This window comes from Taurulus bubalis (genome assembly GCF_910589615.1).
Source record: "Taurulus bubalis genome assembly, chromosome: 17".
NCBI lineage: Eukaryota > Metazoa > Chordata > Actinopteri > Perciformes > Cottidae > Taurulus > Taurulus bubalis.
In genome coordinates, this window is record NC_136605.1 from 8,278,481 (window position 1) to 8,297,853 (window position 19,373).

General features: G+C 41.2%; 1 protein-coding gene across 1 annotated transcript in view; it reads left to right on the top strand.

Moving 5' to 3' along the window:
- The window catches only part of LOC306749437 (protein shisa-8-like), a gene marked incomplete at both ends in the record, with an annotated part of 87,438 nt that overhangs the window by 21,231 nt on the left and 46,834 nt on the right, over positions 1-19,373 (top strand). Inside the window, one exon of the mRNA XM_079232732.1 lies at positions 12,350-12,465. Within this exon, the coding sequence (XP_079088858.1) occupies positions 12,350-12,465 (116 nt within the window). The remainder of the gene's footprint in view (positions 1-12,349; positions 12,466-19,373) is intronic.

A 19,373-nucleotide genomic window follows, 5' to 3' on the forward strand; every position in this document is an offset into this window, starting at 1 on the left:
GATGAATAAGATAAAGAGCAGCTTCCACACAATAATCCACAGTATACAATCTGTTCAGCTTTAAAACAGACGTGATGACGACTACACTATGGAACCTCTGTGAAGAGATCATCTCCAACAGACCTTCAAGAGATTTTCAAAGTCATCCAAATATTTCGGAATTTAATTCACTTTTTAACAATCTTGCATTTGTTGACTTCACAACTGATGTTACCTAGGTGGTAACATTAATGAGTTCTGACTCCGGGGATTGTGCTGCTAGATTCCCTTATTGGGAAGAAAAATGGCAACTTTAGGATGGGTTTTTGGGTTGGACTGCTCAGTGTGTAACCAGTTTTGTTTTTTGGACAATTGCTGGGGTGCCACCACTGGGTGCTCGTGACTTAAAGAGGTTGGCTACCCCAGAGGTGCAGTGTTGCCGTTCCATTAGGTTACAGTCACATGCAAAGTTGCGAGAGACAAATTCAAAGCAGCAGCCTCTGAGATATCCTGACTTTTATTTCCAAGTACTTTATGTGTCCAAACTGCATGGCTAGCATCTCTCAATAGATATCCTTCCGGTCAAATTCATGAGCTCTCTCAATCTCTTTACAACCCAACACACTGCCTTATCAAATTGCAACAACAACAACAATTCATTTAATTTAAATCTTTATTCAAATGTTTGTATCACAACAGAAGTTTTTCTCCAACAAACATGCAGGATTCGCCACATATCATCTGGATAATGCACTCACTGTTACCACGAGCTACATTTGTTGCTGTTTCTATAGTCACAATCCAGGAACACATTTTGGTGTCTGTTTTCACACCTAGATAAATTGACCAATAGACCAATTGTCCAAAAAGACCAAAGTGTATTCCTTTCAAATTGTTTGTTCCAAGACAGGCCTGTGTGTAACTGCAAGCTAAAGCCTTGCCTGTGTATCAACTCAAAGCAACAAGCCAGTGAAAGACACAGAGATAGGGAAAAGGAGGGGATGGGGGGATTTTTATGAGAAGACGCTACAAGTGTGTGCGCTCATATATTTGTGTGTCTGTGTGTGTGTGTGTGTGTGTGTGTGTGTGTGTGTGTCAGTGAATCAGAGGGCAGTTTGTCATGTTGCTGCTCCACAACCCTGATCCAAGCTGACAGGTGAAGCTAAGCGCAGCTAAACAGCACACGTAACAGAGAGGACGAGAGAGGGAGAGAGAGTCAGGAGGCACCGGAGATAAGGAGAGACACAAAAAAATAGAGAGTGGGAGAGTGGGAGATGAGGAAAGAGCGGTGGACATAAATGTAGAGGGATGGGAGATAGTCGTCAGAGTTAGAGAGCCATTAAAAAGAGAAACAAGCCGACTACAGAAGAAAACCAGCATGAGCCGAAAGTGAGAGAGAAAGAAAGAGAGAGAGAGAGAGAGAGAGAGAGAGAGAGAGAGAGAATTTGAGCAAACTAGAAAGCTTGAGAAAAGAGATTGAGATTAACGAGTGAAATAGATTGGTTAATTGGCATTTTATCAAAAGAGTGGACTGAGCGAGCTCATTCTTTTATACCATACCTCCATCAATCTATCCTTCCCTCGTTTCACGTCTCTTCTCGCCACTTCCCCGGGAATGGCTGTTTGTCAGTGCGGGACATCGAAGACATGGGAATTGATTGAAGGTTTTTTTCAGCAGGCTTCGTTTATGAGAATCATATAATTTAAGTACATTAACTCAATGTGAATCATGGTTATTGTCAGCTGAAGCCATATACAGTATGTAGTGTTTGGTGAGAAAGACAGGACAAGCAGGAAGTGGTAGAGATAAACACAGGAAGAAAAAGTCTTGGACATGATCAACACCATCTAATGGAGGTTGCCAAATGATTGAAAATGAATCATTGTTTCCTTTGTGTCCTTCAGAATAACATTTTTGAAAGCATTTTAAACCCAGGACAAATGAGGTTAAGTGATGAAAGAGAGTCTGCCAAGTATAAGGAGTTCAAAAGTGAAAGTGGCACAAATGAAATGGACCACTTCAACACTTGATATCTAAAAGATGATGCGGATAAAAAAAACACAGAGAGAGAGAGAGAGAGAGAGGGAGAGAGAGAGAGAGAGAGAGAGAGAGAGAGAGAGAGAGATGTGTGTGTATGTGTGTGGTAGGAATTAGAAGCAGTCAAGTCGGACAGGTTGATAGATTACAGTCATTGATATAACCCAGCCTGCAGGTACGCACTCAGTCATGTCAAGGGAAAAGCCGAGATCAAGCTTATTGTACATGTGTGTGACTGCGTTGGATTTCTTGACGAATGAGGAGCAAGAATTGGCTGTGTGACTTGCTTATCCATTAGTGTATTATACTGCATTGTCAGAGTGTCCTTGCACTCTCTGTAAGTGTTTGTGCGTGTGTGTGTCTGTGTGTGACAAACTACATATTGCGCATAGCTTTGATGTCAAGGCTGAACTTTGAGCTGAATGCAGTGTGAAGGGAATATCTGTGCTTGAGCGAATGCGTGTTATTATGAGCTAAACACAGGTTGACTCCTGGCTCCCACTTCTGTTGCGCTGCATTGCAAAGCTTTTAATAGTGTTGCTTTCTGTTACATTGCATTGCATTGCATCAATTTTATTGTACTGCGTCAAACAGATTAGCACTGAGTTGCTTTGTTTTAACAGTGTGAACAATACAGCTACAGTGATCGCACAAAGTTAGTTCAATCTTTGGAGATTAGGGTCAACAAGAGAGAAAAGACAGCACAGGGTTGAAGCAGACTGTATTAATATGGACATGACAGCTCCCCCAAAAGTAAAGCCAAAACATCTCAATCACCCACTGGCTGCAGTATGACTGCTGTTAAACCTTTGGTGGGTGCATTGCCTGGTCCAAAACACAAATCTTTACCGCTAAGCAGCTAGTTCTGAACCAGAATGTATAAAGATTATTGAAAAACAAGTAAAAAAAAATTGATACTTTTTGGATAAAAGCTACTTTCTTCCTGAAAGTTAGTTAAGAAGAACGATATCACTCCAATAACCTTCTGTCAAATATGAAGCTGCAGCCAGCAGCAGGTGAGCTTAGCTTAGCAGAAAGCCAGGAAACGGCAGGAAACAGCTAGCCCGGAAGAAAACAAAGTTCCTTGAGCGGCTCCTCTTAAGCTTATGATTAACCTTTTTCTTGGCCGGGTACAGGAACTTCGTGTTGTCGGTTGCCTGACAACCTCAGGGTATCTGGTAGTCGGGATTTTCATTTGTCTACCTTCGTTTCCAGACTTTATCTTGAGCAAAGCTAACCAGCGGCTGCCTGTAGCTTCATATTTAGCACACCGACGTAAGAGTGGTATTGATGCAGTTTGAGTGTTTTATGTTCACATATTGATTGGAAAAAATATAGGTGCCTCATCAATTCTTAAAATGAATAGTTCCGTTCAACAGTATTACAAAAAAAAGTTATTGAATCATTAATCCAACCTGAAATAGGATCTGTAGATGTGTACTCATGCATCAGGCATTCCTGAGTGTCCACTCAAACTGTTTGGTGTCCGTTGATAGTTCACATTGCTGGCTAACCAGCTGCATCCCCTTCTCCACTAATAGCACCCACAAGGGAGACGCAGAGCTGCCAATCGCTCATGTACACTGCATCCAAAATGAGGGCAGTTAAGATGTCCCATTCATCTATTCATCCTGCAGTCTCTTTTAAATTGTGTGAGTGTCTGTGTGTGTCTCACCTTCCCAAAACCGAGCAGACAGCTCCCTGAGCGGATGACCACCAGTCTGGCCATGCCAGCGCCATGTGTCCGCCGCGCCTGCGGTCGTAATCCAAGGTCACTTAACTCTGCAGTTCACATACCGCTAACACCATTTACCAGAGCCACAGTGCAGTGATGATAGAGTGCTCTGCTATTGCTAATGTATCAATGCTGCCCTGACCATAGCATGTTATTTACAGTACATTTACAGGTTGTGTGTTGGTGCATCCATAACAGCAGTGGCGGGCCATGGATTTTCTAACTGGGCCTGCAGTGGATCAGCTGTTCGCACGGCAGAAAAATAATTATAATACATGTAGTGTATTTGTGAAAAACAATTACATTATAAAATAGATATAACTTTTAATTCTAAAAAAAAAAAAAAAATGTAATTATAAAATAGCTACAAATTTGTGATTCTGTTTAGGCCAGCAGAGAAGGCTTAGCAGGCCCTGACGGCCCGCCACTGCATATCAGGCATAAAAGGGTGAATTGATCCCAGTGTGCGTGTCAAAAGGATGGATGGTTGGAATGTCGATCTCACTGGCTGCGTCATAGGTTAGGATGAAGGTGCTGTTATCTTCCGCCCTACAATACATTTAATTCAAGATGCAAAGTCTACCACCATGAATTATGGAAAACTCTTTTCAACATACAAAATAAAGGAAACATTGGCATGCATGCCTAAATAGTCTCAATTTGAATTATGAAAGTGGCACAAAGAAAAAGTCAAAAACAGCCACATATTGGTTGAAATAATGGTTGATAAGTTAACAATTACATCTACTGTATCTATTCTACTGGATGGGCTTTCCTAATGAGTTCTTTGACATTGATAGATATCTGATAAAACAGATCAATACCATTCTGTCTATCTCCCTGTAATGATGGATGAGGGTGGGATCATAGCGTACTGAGTACCTGTGTACCACCAATACTGTCAAAGGCTGCACAGGATGATAAATATTCTGCTGACAAATGTGTGTCTGAGTGTAGGTGTATTCATGCGTGGGTTATGTGTGCGTCACACTGATGAATGTTTGAGAACAAATCCCTTGAGGAGAGTGAATCTTTGTGTGTGAGTGCATGTGTGTGCGCGTGTGTTTTGTTGTTTCTAAAATAAAGACGGCCCAAAAATAATGAGTGCAGGCAGTGACTCAGAGCTTGACATATGGTATTTTCTGTGACATCATCTTTAGCAACACTACAGCCTCAGCGCTGGGATCCTGCCAGTAACTGGCTCATGCGGCTTCCAGCATGCTGGCTTTGAATTTGTTCATTTTATTATTATTTTACTGCTCAATCCAGGCACCATGGTCTATAAATCAATGAAGCAAAAATATTGTGAATCAAACTCGCCCACAATCTTCATTATCATTTCTGGAACAGTTTTGTTGTGAAATGGAGATGAGAGGCTCACTAATGACGGCCAACAAACTGTGACCTTAATTCAGGCTTCTCTTTATGAGACATGATAAACAAAGTAAAAACTGCTTTTGTTAAGAAAGTTCCAAGTCCCAAAGGGAATAATATTGATACACAGTTCTCATTTTCAAAAGCTACAATTTATTTTGTATCTTATTAAGTTAAACGTATAAAATGTGTGTTGTGAAAACAGAAAAAAAGTTTTTATTGACTGGTCCACTGGGATTATTTGCTCTTGACCCAGCATGTGCCATGCTGGTCTGTTAAATTTTTTTCTGCCTCTGAACTAAGTCTGAAATTAACACTTTGCCGTCACACATATTTTAGGTAGTATATCTCTATTATATGAATATTTTGGCACCACTTTTGGTTCTAAACGCTCTTCCTATGTGAGGTTATACACACACAAACACACTCATGTAAGTGGATGAGAGGCTAGTATGCATGAACACAAACCGGCCTTGGCATGGCAGGCGCTCAGCCATGCCAAGGGACATTATTTGGCAGCTGTCAGCTCTAATAGGGGTATAGCAGGGTGGGAGACAGATCCAGGCTCTGTACCAAGCCTAGAAGGGTGCACTATCTGGCAGCCACAGCATATCTGTGTGTGTGTGTGTGTGTGTGTGTGTGTGTGTGTGTGTGTGTGTGTGTGTGTGTGTGTGTGTGTGTGTGTTTGTGTGTGCGCACGTGTGCAAGTATGTACATGTTTGTGTGTCAGAGGAACTGGTGTTATAGACCCCCTATGAGATAATACATGCTTCCACTTGTGCCACTACAGTGTCCATTTAGCCTAATATCTCTGTGTGGGAATCTGGCTGTGTGTGTGTTATCTCCCTGTGACAGCAGTGGTGGAATAAAGTGCAGTGAATTACTGATGAAGAGTGTTAGCTATGTCACTTCATAACACCATAGGACAAAGAGATGAAGGGACAGATAAGACACACACACACACACACACACACACACACACACACACACACACACACACACACACTGCACTACAATATCTCTTTCTGCCTCTCCTCTTACTTGCAAAAGGCTTAATTTTTCCTTCTAGTTCAAATCGCCCATTCAGAGGCAACAGTTTTGGAACAATGACTAATAACTTTCACTTAATTTACATAACAATCACACTCTTCAAAGCAGATGCTCATTGCAACCGACGTGAATGAGAGTGGAAACAAACTTAATTGTATTATTGTTGAAGTATGAGAACAAAACACTCAGGCGCAGTATGTAATATTGCAACAAGTAGGTGGAAAATCTGATAATTCGGTCATAATAAAGAACGCCTTTTATTTGTTTATTTGTTTTGTGTTAAGGGCCCTCACATATCTAATTAATAGTGAAATACGAGAGAAGGGACAGGGAAAATACAGCTCCCATATGGTCATAATCCTCCTAGTTTGCTCATTCTCTAATTTTATAATTCCCTTGCCTTGCCTCAGAGGATTTAACATGAAATCTTTGTTAACCACACGATAAACAATTCCCTCCCACTGTAACCCGTCTAGTTTACGACCAATGAGAATGAAAGGTGAGTCACTCCTATGTGGCATCTATTAACTCCCTCTAGGCACAGCTGTAGGTGGGTGCCGCAGCTGTGTTTGTGTGTGTGTGTGTGTGTGTGTGTGTGTGTGTGTGTGTGTGTGTGTGTGTGTGTGTGTGTGTGTGTGTGTGTGTGGATCTGAAGCTTCTATTCATTGTGCATGTGCGGGCGTGTGAGCACGATCTGTGTCTCTGTGTTTGTGTGTTGGTTGGTCGGGTGGGGAGCCGCGTCACAAACAATTATACACCGCCCCTGTTTGAAAACAGCAGGTGTTGTACCTCCATGCTCGGTCCCATGCTAGGTTACGGGGCCCTGGAATCATCTGCGGGGGGCCTTGTAATATAAACTAACCTGCTGTGACAGTGAAGAGTGATTCAGCTACAAAATGCTGTGTTCCAGACCCAGAGGAGTAAATGTGTTTGTGTGCAGAACAATACTGAATGTCTTATTACACGACCGTGGGGTGTTTTTCTCACTTTATTTTTAGAACGAAACACACTTTGACAATTGAAAGCAATAGTGCACATTTAGTTATACAACCAGGACCGGGTCACTGCCAGGCTGTGATACACCGACAAACACAAACTGTATGGTCGCGAGTGATTTGGTTTTCACAGCGTTTAACCGCATTGATTTGCCATTTGACCATGACAATATAGTTGCCCTCTCCTCCCGTCTGGAGTTGGCCAAATTGTGTTTGAGCCAATCGTCACAAAATGTGTTTCTTTATTGCTTGCAGATTGAATTCTTTCAGTTGACAATGCATTTGCAGATTTGCAGCAGAGTGTGCAAACAAGTGAGCAAGTGACTAATGCTGAACCCTTGATCACCCTTCTGAGTTTACTGTTATGTCACAACAACAAAACAATATAAGCGCTTACATGAGCTCATGAAGTTAGCCTTTAGCCGAGCGGCTCTCCTGGAGCATACCCACTGTGAGCAACGTTCAAGGGCACATTCACAGCCAGGAGGAGGAAACGGATAATATGTATCGTGCTTTGATACGATTTGATTATTTGTTCTTTTGATAATAGTATCTAATGAAGCAGTTTAACATACCACCCATTATACACACTCAATTATCACTTTTTTAATACTCTAATGTTGTATTTATTTGCATTAGCTCAAGTGCACATAACTAATGAACTGTGTAAATGATATGTACATCATGAAAGACTTCTGCTCAGTATGTGATGTGATTTAAAGCCATGTTAGCAGTATGAATGTTGGTCTGTGGGATGACAGAGATCCGCCTCTTTGTTCCAGATCCACGGCAAAATCCTCCCTAGCTGCTGTTTTAACAGAAAACGCTTAAATATGTGGACTCAAACAGCTCTCTGCACCCTTTCATGATAACTTTAAGCCTGTCAGACTGCCCAGATATGTTTCTGTGGAGTTTTCCAGAAGTTACACCAAACCACACGGGATTAAAACCCTCCGTGGCGGATATTTACAGCCTTTAGCTGATTCTCTTTTGTTTACGTTTCTGGACATCTGTTCATTATTAAATTTTGATCATGTCTTGCATTACAGAGAAAATAAATGTTTCAAGTAATTTAACAGGAAATTAGGATCATCTGCAAAACTCATGAAAATGTATTATTAATACTTAATCTAGAAAACAACACAGTAGAGACAGTAGAGAGTTTTCCATATGAAGAACGTTAACAATATTCTTGCAAATATGTTTTCTTCATACTGTGTACAAATGAGAATAATGTTATAAGTGAATAAAGTAAGTATGTTGTACTATGCAATTTGGGCAGACAGTAAGAGCAGCTGTTAAAAGCCATAATGAAATCAAACATGATAAACTGACTCATACAACAATTACATTACTGTAGTTTGACTTTGGGGTGTAAAACTACATGGTGTGCTGTCCCAGCATGCACTGTGTGAGAGGCAAAGTACACTCTGGACTGGTGCTGCTCAGAAGCCAGCTGTTGTTAAACTTAACTTAGGGAATTGGGGCACAATGACATTGTAACAATTATGCATACTAAGAATACAAAAAAATGTGATGCAAATAATAAATACCCTAAATCAGACCTCTTCAAATCCATTCAAATAACCAATTGACTTCAAGATGTGCAAAAAGCAAACTAATTTCTGGGGTTTAGATCTCATTCCTGCAGCACTTTATTATTAGACATTATTGTCTAAGATGCAAAATCAATAAATCATATATTTCCCTTGCTACCAATAGCATAATTTCACGTTAGTGTGTCTGTGACGCATGCTCTCAGTCACACTGAGAGTTGTTTCTAAACACAAGCCTGGAAAATGACTCTGATGCATCTTCAGGGTTATTTTCAAAAGCTTGACAAAGCTCCTCCAGAGTCACATGGCCATTATACAACTGTTTCCAAAGACTGAAATGCCAGTACCATCCGCTCAACTCAAACAGCCTAGTTTCAAGTCCAGAGGGTTTGCAACTCCTTCACACTTGACACATTTTAAAGAGAAGATTGGTTAAACCGAACAGCATCTTTAATAAACATGCCCATCTTTTAGAAAAAAAGACGGCATTTGAATATCAGCTCCTCCAGAGTTGAGAAGCCCTGGGATTTGTACTGAATGCATTGTTGTGTGTGGGCCTGTGCTAGAAGTGTGTGTTGTGTGAAGTGCTGCATGTCAACCCCATGGAAGAGCCAGACATCCAACGGCATATAGACTGTGTGGAGTGTTTGAATTTCCCCTCAACTTAAGCGGTGCAGATTTGCCATTTGTCAGAATCATGTGGTGAAAAGCTGAGATGAAAGCAGTTGGGAGATGCATACTATTACTTTATTATTTATTATTTTCTGGAGTCATTTATTGATTGTGTTTGTGTGTGTGTGTGTGTGTGTGTGTGTGTGTGTGTGTGTGTGTGTGTGTGTGTGTGTGTATGCACCAACACGGAGGCTTTGATGTTCTCATATCACTCTGTATTATTTCATGAGTGCTAATATTGCAAGTTAGAATAGTTTATGTGACAGTTTCCTCGGGGAGGGGAGAAGAAACCGGGGAGGAAGGGCTGGGAATACGAAAGGGGAAGAGAGAAAGAGAAGAAGAAGGAGGATATAGAAATTGGGCCAAAGGGTGAGATGGACCAGACACAACGATGTGACTGTGGAAGAGCGTCGGAATCAGAGGACTAAGAGGAGATGAAAGAGAGACGGCGGGTTGAGGAAGCGATATAGGGATAGATAAAAAGGCTCGTAGCGACGAAAAAAGAAGGGGGGGGGGATAAGAGGAGGGGAATGGAGTCAGATGTCGGAAGTTGAGACGACGATAACATAGACGGGATTAGAAGAGGAGAAAAATAAATAGAAGATGTTTCCAGGGAGATTTAGGGTGTAGAGAACAACAAGCGCTCAACAATAGAGCTCTTAAGCATTCTCGAGGGGACGAAAGCAAGAGAGCGGGAGAGTGACGAGGGATACAGCCTACAGAAAGGGGTCTGAGGGACTGGAAGACAAATGAAGTAATGGAATGTAAGTGGACAGATATTAATGAGACGGGTGAGAGACAAAGGATTGGCTAGCAAGCATGAACTGCAAAGGGCAATTGAGATGCATGTGGGTACAGTATATGTGTTCCTGTGGCACACACTGCCCACGCTACACAGTATGAGGACACATTTTATGGGTATTTATTGCCCTGGCATGTCCCATTAATGCACTAATTTCCTTAATTTCATTGTATCCTTCAAACCTCAAATGTTGTGGTTCAAAGAATCAACTCCATTATTAGCTTGCACATATATACACAGTATTTGCCAGAGGAGATGACTTGATATTTGACAAGGGTGTAATATCAAACATCAAACTTTTCTCCTGATGTTAATTTATCCAGAGGAAGTTTATGCTGAGCCGGGTATTTTTCACACGCACACCAGGGAGCTGCTCAGTACAACCACAGTCCACTGGAGCAGCTAAGGATTGTATAATAGCACCTTAGCAGTGAGAAGAATGTCAAGGGAGTGGAAAGAAATACCAATTTAATTTCACATTTTTCCTGCCTGATACTGCTGATTTGGGGCCGTGCTGTGCAGTCACTTGAACTCTCTCAGCAGCATCGGTGAGCGTTTCTTTAGTGTTTAGTAGAAATTGAACTGTACTATTAATTTCCTGGGCCAAGGAGAGCATGTTTCTACCCTGTCAGTTCATGTGTTAGTTTCGGTCTCTGGTGGATTTTCTCAAGGGCTCCTGAATTGATTTCTTCTCATATGTTGGTGGACAAATAGCCCATAAAGGAAAAATACCAGCTGATCGTTTCCATTTAGTTTTCATGCTGTCTTTGTCGCTTCATTTGGGATCAAATTACACAAACGTGCAAAAACAGAAACGTTCACTCTGGCACCTTATGCTAAGTGCCTATTGCAAGTCAACTGTGTTGAATTACATTACATCGTACAGGGATTCATGTGTTTATGCATACTGCTCCCATCGTCGCACAGCGGGCTAATAAAAGACATTTGCTCGGTTGCATTTTAGGAGTCTGTGTTAAGGGTTTCAACAGTGAGATTAACAGTGAGGAAATATGTATCGTCTCTTGATAGCAGCTCTCAAGTCACAGCTGATTTGTTGACTATGACGCTATAATTTCCTTGTCAATGGCTACATGTTGATGCTGAGCGTTGCCCTGTTTTTAGTCCTCGTTAATGTGAGCAAATACTGGAAAGTTTTTAAAACTAATTAATGAGGTCAAAGAGGTGGAAATAGATTCCAGCTTTTTATGTGAGCGACCTATTTACAGCAGGTTTTTGAGATGTTTTCTTTTTTTAATTGCTTTATTAAAAAAAACAAATAAGGGCAAAAGCAAATTTGGTCGCGGACTCTCTAAAAGGGCAAGTAATATCCTTTCGGTTTCCACCAGGGTTGTTTGCTGAAGCAATTAAACTGCAATCACACATGTGACAGTGATGCAGCTTTGTATGAGACACACTTTGACAAATCCGATTACTTGGCTGAAAACACCACTAGTATAAAAAACACATTTCCCTCCTCCATCTTGCACAAAATAGACAAGATAATCTGTCCAGAATAAAATCGACCAACTCATTTTTGTCTGATGAAACACTGCAAGCTGCAGGTTCTGTTTGCTCCGAAGGAGTAAAATCTGCATGTTGGAAGGCTGTTTCCTGCCTGTGTTCCAGTTTTGAGGACGCATCAGAACTTGTTCAAAGGCATCAAACAATAAAAGATGGCAAGATGGTAAGAGGGGAAGTTTTTTTTTTTTTTTTTTATATAAATGATTGATGCTCCGAGTTGGCAAGCATCCAGAGACTCATGCTTTTCATCCTCAATTCCACTTTCTTGAATTTAATTCTGAGGGTATTTAGTTTGGGGTTGTGTTTATAGACGTGAACAATCTGCCTCAAACTTCTCTTTGTCCTGAGGTAGAGCTATTATGCTGTTTGGATACTTTTAATAATGGAGTTTCACATTATGTCCCATGAACATGTGTTTCTTTTTTCAATCTTTTATCATCTTTCTCATTCTGTTCCAACACATGTCTTTAACACTAATTCAGTCGCACAAGGTCTCTCATTTACCAGACAGCTCTCTCTCTCTCTCTCTCTCTCTCTCTCTCTCGGACACTTTTGTTGCTACTATTCTGTTTGCATGCAGGATGATTTTGTAAGTGAGTAAATGTGTGTTTGTCTTCCTCCCTCCAGGACTCTGACAGAGCTGATGAAGCAGCCAGGGGAGGCAGGACTGGTGGATGGATCAGGGGTTCATCATCCTATAGGGACCAACGGCATCTCCGCCAGATCACTGCGCTCCAACAACGGTCAGTGCTCCATGTGTGTGTCTGTGCATATGTATGGGTTTGCATTAGGGCTAGGTATTGTTTAAAAAATTACAACACTGCTATATCAGTAACCACAATTACGATATGATACCAATAGAGCACTTTATTTGATACCGAAATGGGTTACTTATGGGTACTAATCAATACACATTTATGGAAACATGCACTTCCATGAAATGCAACCACCACCGTGTACATTTCTGTTAGAAGCCACCGGCGTATAGTATAGTCATACTTTCTCAAGTCTTGGTGTGATTTTCGACATGCTCAACTGAACTGAATTGAAAATGTATGCTTTGACTGGTCTGTCCTCAGGACAACAAGCAAACGACTTTTAAAACGTTTTTTTTTTTTTAAATGGAGTCTGGCTCCATCAGTGCATTAAACATTGTACCCTCGAAACAACGTCATCTAGGCATAAATTCGGCAGCGACATTACTGTTAATACCGTAGAGTAGACAGTCCATGTTTCATACACACATTTATTCACAGATTTTCGTCCGGTCTCTGTACAACGTATGAGATACTATCGTAGCGCTCTGGGTTCCACAGACAGCTACAACATCAGGGCATCAGTTACAACGGGAGGAGAATCTCAATACTGATAGACCTTTCGGACACAACGTCTTGTTCGAGTTGAAATATCGCAAATACGCTACTGATGCAAATAATTCATTTGCGTATTTGCATTGACTTTGTATGTAATTGTTTTTTAATATCTACATCATTATGTAGTCTTTTGTCATCTTTTTTTATTTGTATATTGCAATTATATCACAGCTGTTTATTTGGGGGTTTTACCGCTGTCGTAAACCAGCAAACATCTGCTTTGTGCTTTGTGTGAACACAGCATAAAGCCTCAGTTACAGTGTTGGCAAGGACTGCGTTTGGTTTGAACACACTATTAGAGCGACCCTTAAAGTCAAGAGCAATTTAGAAACAAGGGCATGGATTAATTGAGAGGCCACTAAGACACAACCCAAACACAGCAGCACTGAGCTCATGGGACAGTGCAGACACCATAGACACTGGAACCCCTTGTACCCGTTTAGATTGAATCACATTTTAGGTCTCCCTTACAACTGCTGTTTGTCTTACACATAGACACTCACATAAGCACACATGTGCCATCCATGGGCAAACAGCAGGGACAGACAGGTCATTTTTAATTAAGATGTAATTAGCTGTGTTCCAGCTCCGAACCCATAGAGGGAACGCTGTGCGACCCATCTGTCTTCCTCTTTGTCTTTTGACCACACACACACACACACACGCTAAAAAAAAAACCTGTGCTTCTTCAGTGCATTGAGACTCAAATTAGTCGCCATGTTTCCTGGGGGCTCATTTGTGACAAGCGTGATGCGTGTTTAAAGGACAAAGGTCCCTGTTGCCTCACTATTTCGCCCTCGTCAACAGGCGCAGCAGAGAAAATGTAAGCCATGCTTTGTTCCAGTTGCTTTATAGTATCCAGACTGACTTGTAATGTGTGAGGTAAATGTATTTTTGCACACCACTGAAGTCTGGTGGAAATCTGCACTCACGCATGAAGACGTATACTATCAATAAGCATGACATGATACTTTTTCAAACATACATGTGCAGATAAAGACAGCGATACCAGATGTTTTATATGCTCTGGTTCATATATTCATTATTATAGTGTAAGGTTTTCTTGTTTCACACTATCACAAATTCACACACTAACACATGCAGTATTTTCACACATACAGAAAAAAAGAAAATGCTGAGACTTCTCCCAGACTTTCATCTTCCATTGCAATAAACAACTTTTTGGCCTCTTTTTCAACCCACACTGCGCTTATTAGCACTCTGCTTTCTTCTGTCTTGCTTTGCCTCGCTTCCTCCATTGCTTTCTTCCCCTGCTATAAAATCTCCACTTTTTTGTTCTTCTGTTTTCTCACGTTATGGTGTCTTGGTATTTTTTTCGTAGTACACATATTTTACTACCTAAAGCAGGTAGTGTACTATATACTGTATGTGACAGCATTTTTGTTTTAGCATTTTTGCTTTATTATCTCTGATGGATCAGGGAAGCACAATTTGAAAAAACAAAAATGAACCTGAATCTGAACTGGAGCTACATTTTATATTTTAAGATAAGAGCTCTCAAACTGCTTTTTGTTATGTTTATCAATGTTTTACATCTTATATTTTACACAAGAAGGAATAATTATGAATTTGAGTACTATACCATACTTTGAATGGTATAGTACCAGGGAGAATTAATTGAATGATAAAAAGATTGTTTTTTTTCAAAGCAAGGAAATAACAGACAGAAGGCTATGTGAGGTGTAAAGGGAAGTGGGGGTGGGTAAAAAAGTGTGGACATACAAAGAAAAGAGTGTGTGTGTGAGTGTGTGTGTGTGTGTGTGTGTGTGTGTGTGTGTGTGTGTGTGTGTGTGTGTGTGTGTGTGTGTGTGTTTAAGGGTTGGGGTACAGGGTGATGACAGCAAGGCGATGGGTTGAAGCCATGGCGATCCCTTTTGTGTCAGCCGTCTACACATAATCACCTCTTAATTAAACACATGTATTCCTCCAGGCCACTTAGTCAGAGAGAGAAGAAAAACGAAGAGATGTGAGGAAGTGAAAGACAGAGAGAAAACGAGAGAGGACTGTAGAACGTTGGCTATAAATGTAGATGAAATGCATATCACTTCACAGGTTAGAGTAAAAGTAGTTTCAAAGGAGGTTGGTGATTGCACAAAATGGTTCTCCTTCTCTATGATTACATTTTTAGGGCTCATCCAAAAGACTTCTCGGCAGTATAGAAAATTATGTTTCACCACTTTGTACAGCAAAATGGGACATTTATAATGACACCATCATTGTCTTTCAATGGAAAAAGCTCTTAAAATTGAATGTCTACCACATTTTGAATGTCTTGAAATAGATTCTGCAGTAGTTGTTGAGCCACACTAGAGGCCTGACTCAAAAAGACAATGGCAGTCTGTGAATGGGTCTCCCAACTTTGGTGACTGTGGCTCAGTGGTTAGCATGCCCGTCTTTCAATCAGAGGATCGGTGGTTTGAGCCCCGGCTCCGCTAGTCCACGTCAATGTGTCCTTGAGCAACACACTTAACCCCTAACTGCTCCCCGTTGCTGTGTGTATGGAGCAAAAATGTAACAACCTCAACAACTCTCATTATTCCACCCGACATATGCACACCAGGCTATGATCACTTTATTGCCTGTCCATGCAACTTCTCAAAACTGATTTCTGGAAGAAATCGACTTACAGATCAATAATAAGGCAATACTCATCAAGAATGAAAGCGTGCTCATGAATCTCACATTCCCTGCAGAAGACAGTTTGGTATTCTCATCACTATACATGTACATCAATGAACTACTCTGTGCATCAATGCACTGAGGCTTGCAATATACTTTAGCTGCACAAGTTGGAGCGCAGTGAGAATAGGATGAAGATACACTGAACAAGTTTGAGCCCTTTCCCTAATGAAGACTGCACCCAAATCCTCATGTTTCCTCTCAGAGAAAAGAATGACCTCCTTATCTGACTCTTCTCCTGCTCACCCATGTTCATGTTCAAGGAAGATATATTTTTAATACCATATAAAAGATGAACCAAGGGATACAAGTTTCAGGATGTAAAGTCTAAGGCTGGCACATTTGACAGAAAGACAGGAGAGCGGAACAGAAAAACACGAGGAAGAAAAGTATTGAGGTCATGCGACGGTTACAATTACGGAATCAGTGAAACAGGAAGACAGAGAGGTGTTGTGTGTGGTTACAAAAGACAGCGGATGTAATGGAGAGAAAAGGGCTTGACAGAGAGAAGTTATTGAACAAAGTCAAATGTAATGGGGAGTGGAGAGAGGGAGGAGAGGAACATTAGATGAGGTTAAAAGAGACCTACCTTAACAATAACACTACTGAGGCATGCAATGGGAGATGGAAGGAAGGAGAGGCAGAGAGAAGGTAAAGAAAGAAAGAGACAGGGAGGTGAAAGGGGGCTGATGATGACGATGACGATGAGCGGTGGGCGTGACTCTGCGTCCCGTGTGTTCAACGAGGAAAAGAGGCTGGAATTTAAAAAAGGAGGACGAAGGTGAGAGTGAGAGTAATGTGTGAGAGAGCTGTAGCGCAAAGCAGCGGGTGAGGGAAAGAAAGGATTAAAGAGTGTGAGAAAGAGTTGGATAAAAGTAAAAGAGAGGATGAGGCAGGATGGGTGACTGGAGACAGAGATGGAGAGAATAGATAGAAGAGACAACATGCTGCTTGCTGCTAGGGGGACAGCTGGTCAGCTGCTGCTGTGCTCGGTTCTGGTGTGGAGAGCTGCCCTGAGGACAGTCACCCTGCTCTGCGCACACACACACACACACACACACACACACACACACACACACACACACACACACACACACATGCACATGCAGAAGGTTACATGTATACATACAAACAAATTACACACAATACAGACCGGGTTAAACAGTCTAACACACATTTTGTTGCGTTTTACTGTTCAGATAGAGTGCAGAGATTAGGGGGTTTCAAGGAGATGGTACAAAAGGTGTGGAAGAAAGTAAAGAAAGTATGGGTGAGATAAAAGCAAAGATATGAAAGAAAGGGAAGATGGAAGGAAAAGAAGGAGGGGAAAGCAGACTAGAGCAGAGGACAAGGAATCATAAAAAGAGACACAAAAAAACAAAAGGTGTAAAAAAGTGAGACAGTGAGTTGTTATATAAATGGGAGAGTGAGAGATGAAGCGGGTATAAGGCAATGGGATGTAAATAAGAACGTGTGGCAGGGGAAGAGGAGAACAGATGGCAGGGAAGAAGAGCGGGAAGGAAGATGGGAATGCAAGAACGCTCCCAGATCACTTATAGCAATGTCAGCCATGCCAACATTGCTTCTAATTGTAGCTCTGACTGCAGCAAAGAGTAGAAGAGAACAATGACTGTCAGGTGATTTCAGCACCGTGGACAGCTCCCTTGAAAACAGCTTCGGGTTGCGGTCGAATAGTCCAACAATTACCTTCTAACGTCCTTCCCGAACCACTTTTCCTTGACCTCTGCGGAAAATGTCACAGGGTCAAGTAAAGATGGGAAGGAGACTTCATGAGGAAAAGACAACCGTGGTGTTTAGAGAACCCGACTACACTTTCACTAAGCTACATAGTAATGATGCGACGGCAGGCGCATGTTAGTGAAGTGGGTCTGCAGCGGTGAAACTACAATGTTTCTTTCACGAAGATGGACTACAAAAGCGCATCTTAGATACTTTGTGCGTGTGTTCTTACAGTGTTGCGTCATGCAGATGACATAAACAACCCAGTTTAAAGTATTACTTTATTAACAAGGTTGGAATAGAAATGAAAGGAGGAAAATAAAAGTGAAACCAGGGGATCGTCACATTGTTCAGTTTCAAATATGCTGAATTAAATAAGTTCTCACACTAACAATGTATCACATCCCTTGTTGTTGTTGTAGTTTATGTGCAGATAATCTGATCATAAGAAAAAGCAGAAAACAGTTTATGAAACACCACACAACTCAGTGTGACCTAGAAGTGAGTTGATGGTGTTTTATTGTAATGTGACAAAATAGTTGATTGAAAAGATGAAAGAAAGAAAATCTCCTTAAGCATTTATTATCATCTGTGATATATCCCATTTAAATCTGGATATTAAAGCTGCCAAGATCAGGGCTGTAGCTATCATTTAGGAGTAGACACATTCATTTTATGTGGGGCATCTTTGCAATCTACAAATAAAACAAACAATAGTAGTACATTACACAGTGGCTATTTAATAGATTCCAGTATTTATCAACTGAAACTACTTTTATGTATACCTCTAGTACATGAACCGCAGTATTTCAAATTCTGGCCATGACGCTCATAACCTTTGTGATCTCTTTACTAAAGAAACCAAATTTGAGTTGAAATAACTTAAAGTTTACAAGGGTATTTTCTTGTTTCCAAATCGGGGGACAGAATATGCATCATGCACACAGGTGGATGTTTTGTGAGTGCTGGGAATACACACATGCATCCTTGAAAATCTTCCAAACTGTTTTCTCGGTATTATTCAAAGGATCCTCGACATTTGAACAATCCTTCGGCTGATTTCAATGACGTAGCGTCCTTGAAATTCACGTCGTTGAAGAAACCTGCTGTGGTTTTGAGAAGCACTCTCATAAAATCTAATCAAATGCTCGCCGTCTTCCTCCGTTTCTTCAGCATAACGATGTAGAAATGTCATTAAGCTTCTGTAATGGAACCATTACATGAGTCCTTTGTTAGCTAGGTAGCTATATTCTTACACATAAACCAATACAATAATATTACCCTACATGAGTTTAAATGATTGTACCAATGATTACATTACCAAAAAAGGAATTTAAACCATCGGAACCTGTGCCCAGGTCATTATTACCACTTCCATTTAAAACACATTGAATAATGATGCCTTGGACTGTCTCAATAATGCACATGCCCACATGTACTGCTCAGAGGTAACCTTCAAACAAAAGACGCCCCTCGGTTATGGAAGGAAAGACGTCAGTGGGGCATATCTGCGCTGGGCGGACTCCTCGTCTCCACTGGAGGTCTCTTCCGAGATAGGGAAGGATTTGCATTTGTGGGGCACAATTTGCATGTTGCCGGCCTGCGAGAGAGAGAAATATAAACATCAGAGTGAGAGGGGGAGGAAGGGAGGTGGAGATGGAAGGAGGGAATATTAAAAGAGGTAGAGGAGGAGGAAAAGGCGAGAGAAGCGGTGTTTGTTTGATGTGGGAAGAGAGAGAGAGCAGGAGACCGTGGAGGGGGGGAAGATAGGATCGTTGTGACATTGACATCAAAACACGGAAATGAGTATCATGGGAGCCTGCAGGATGGGTGTTAAC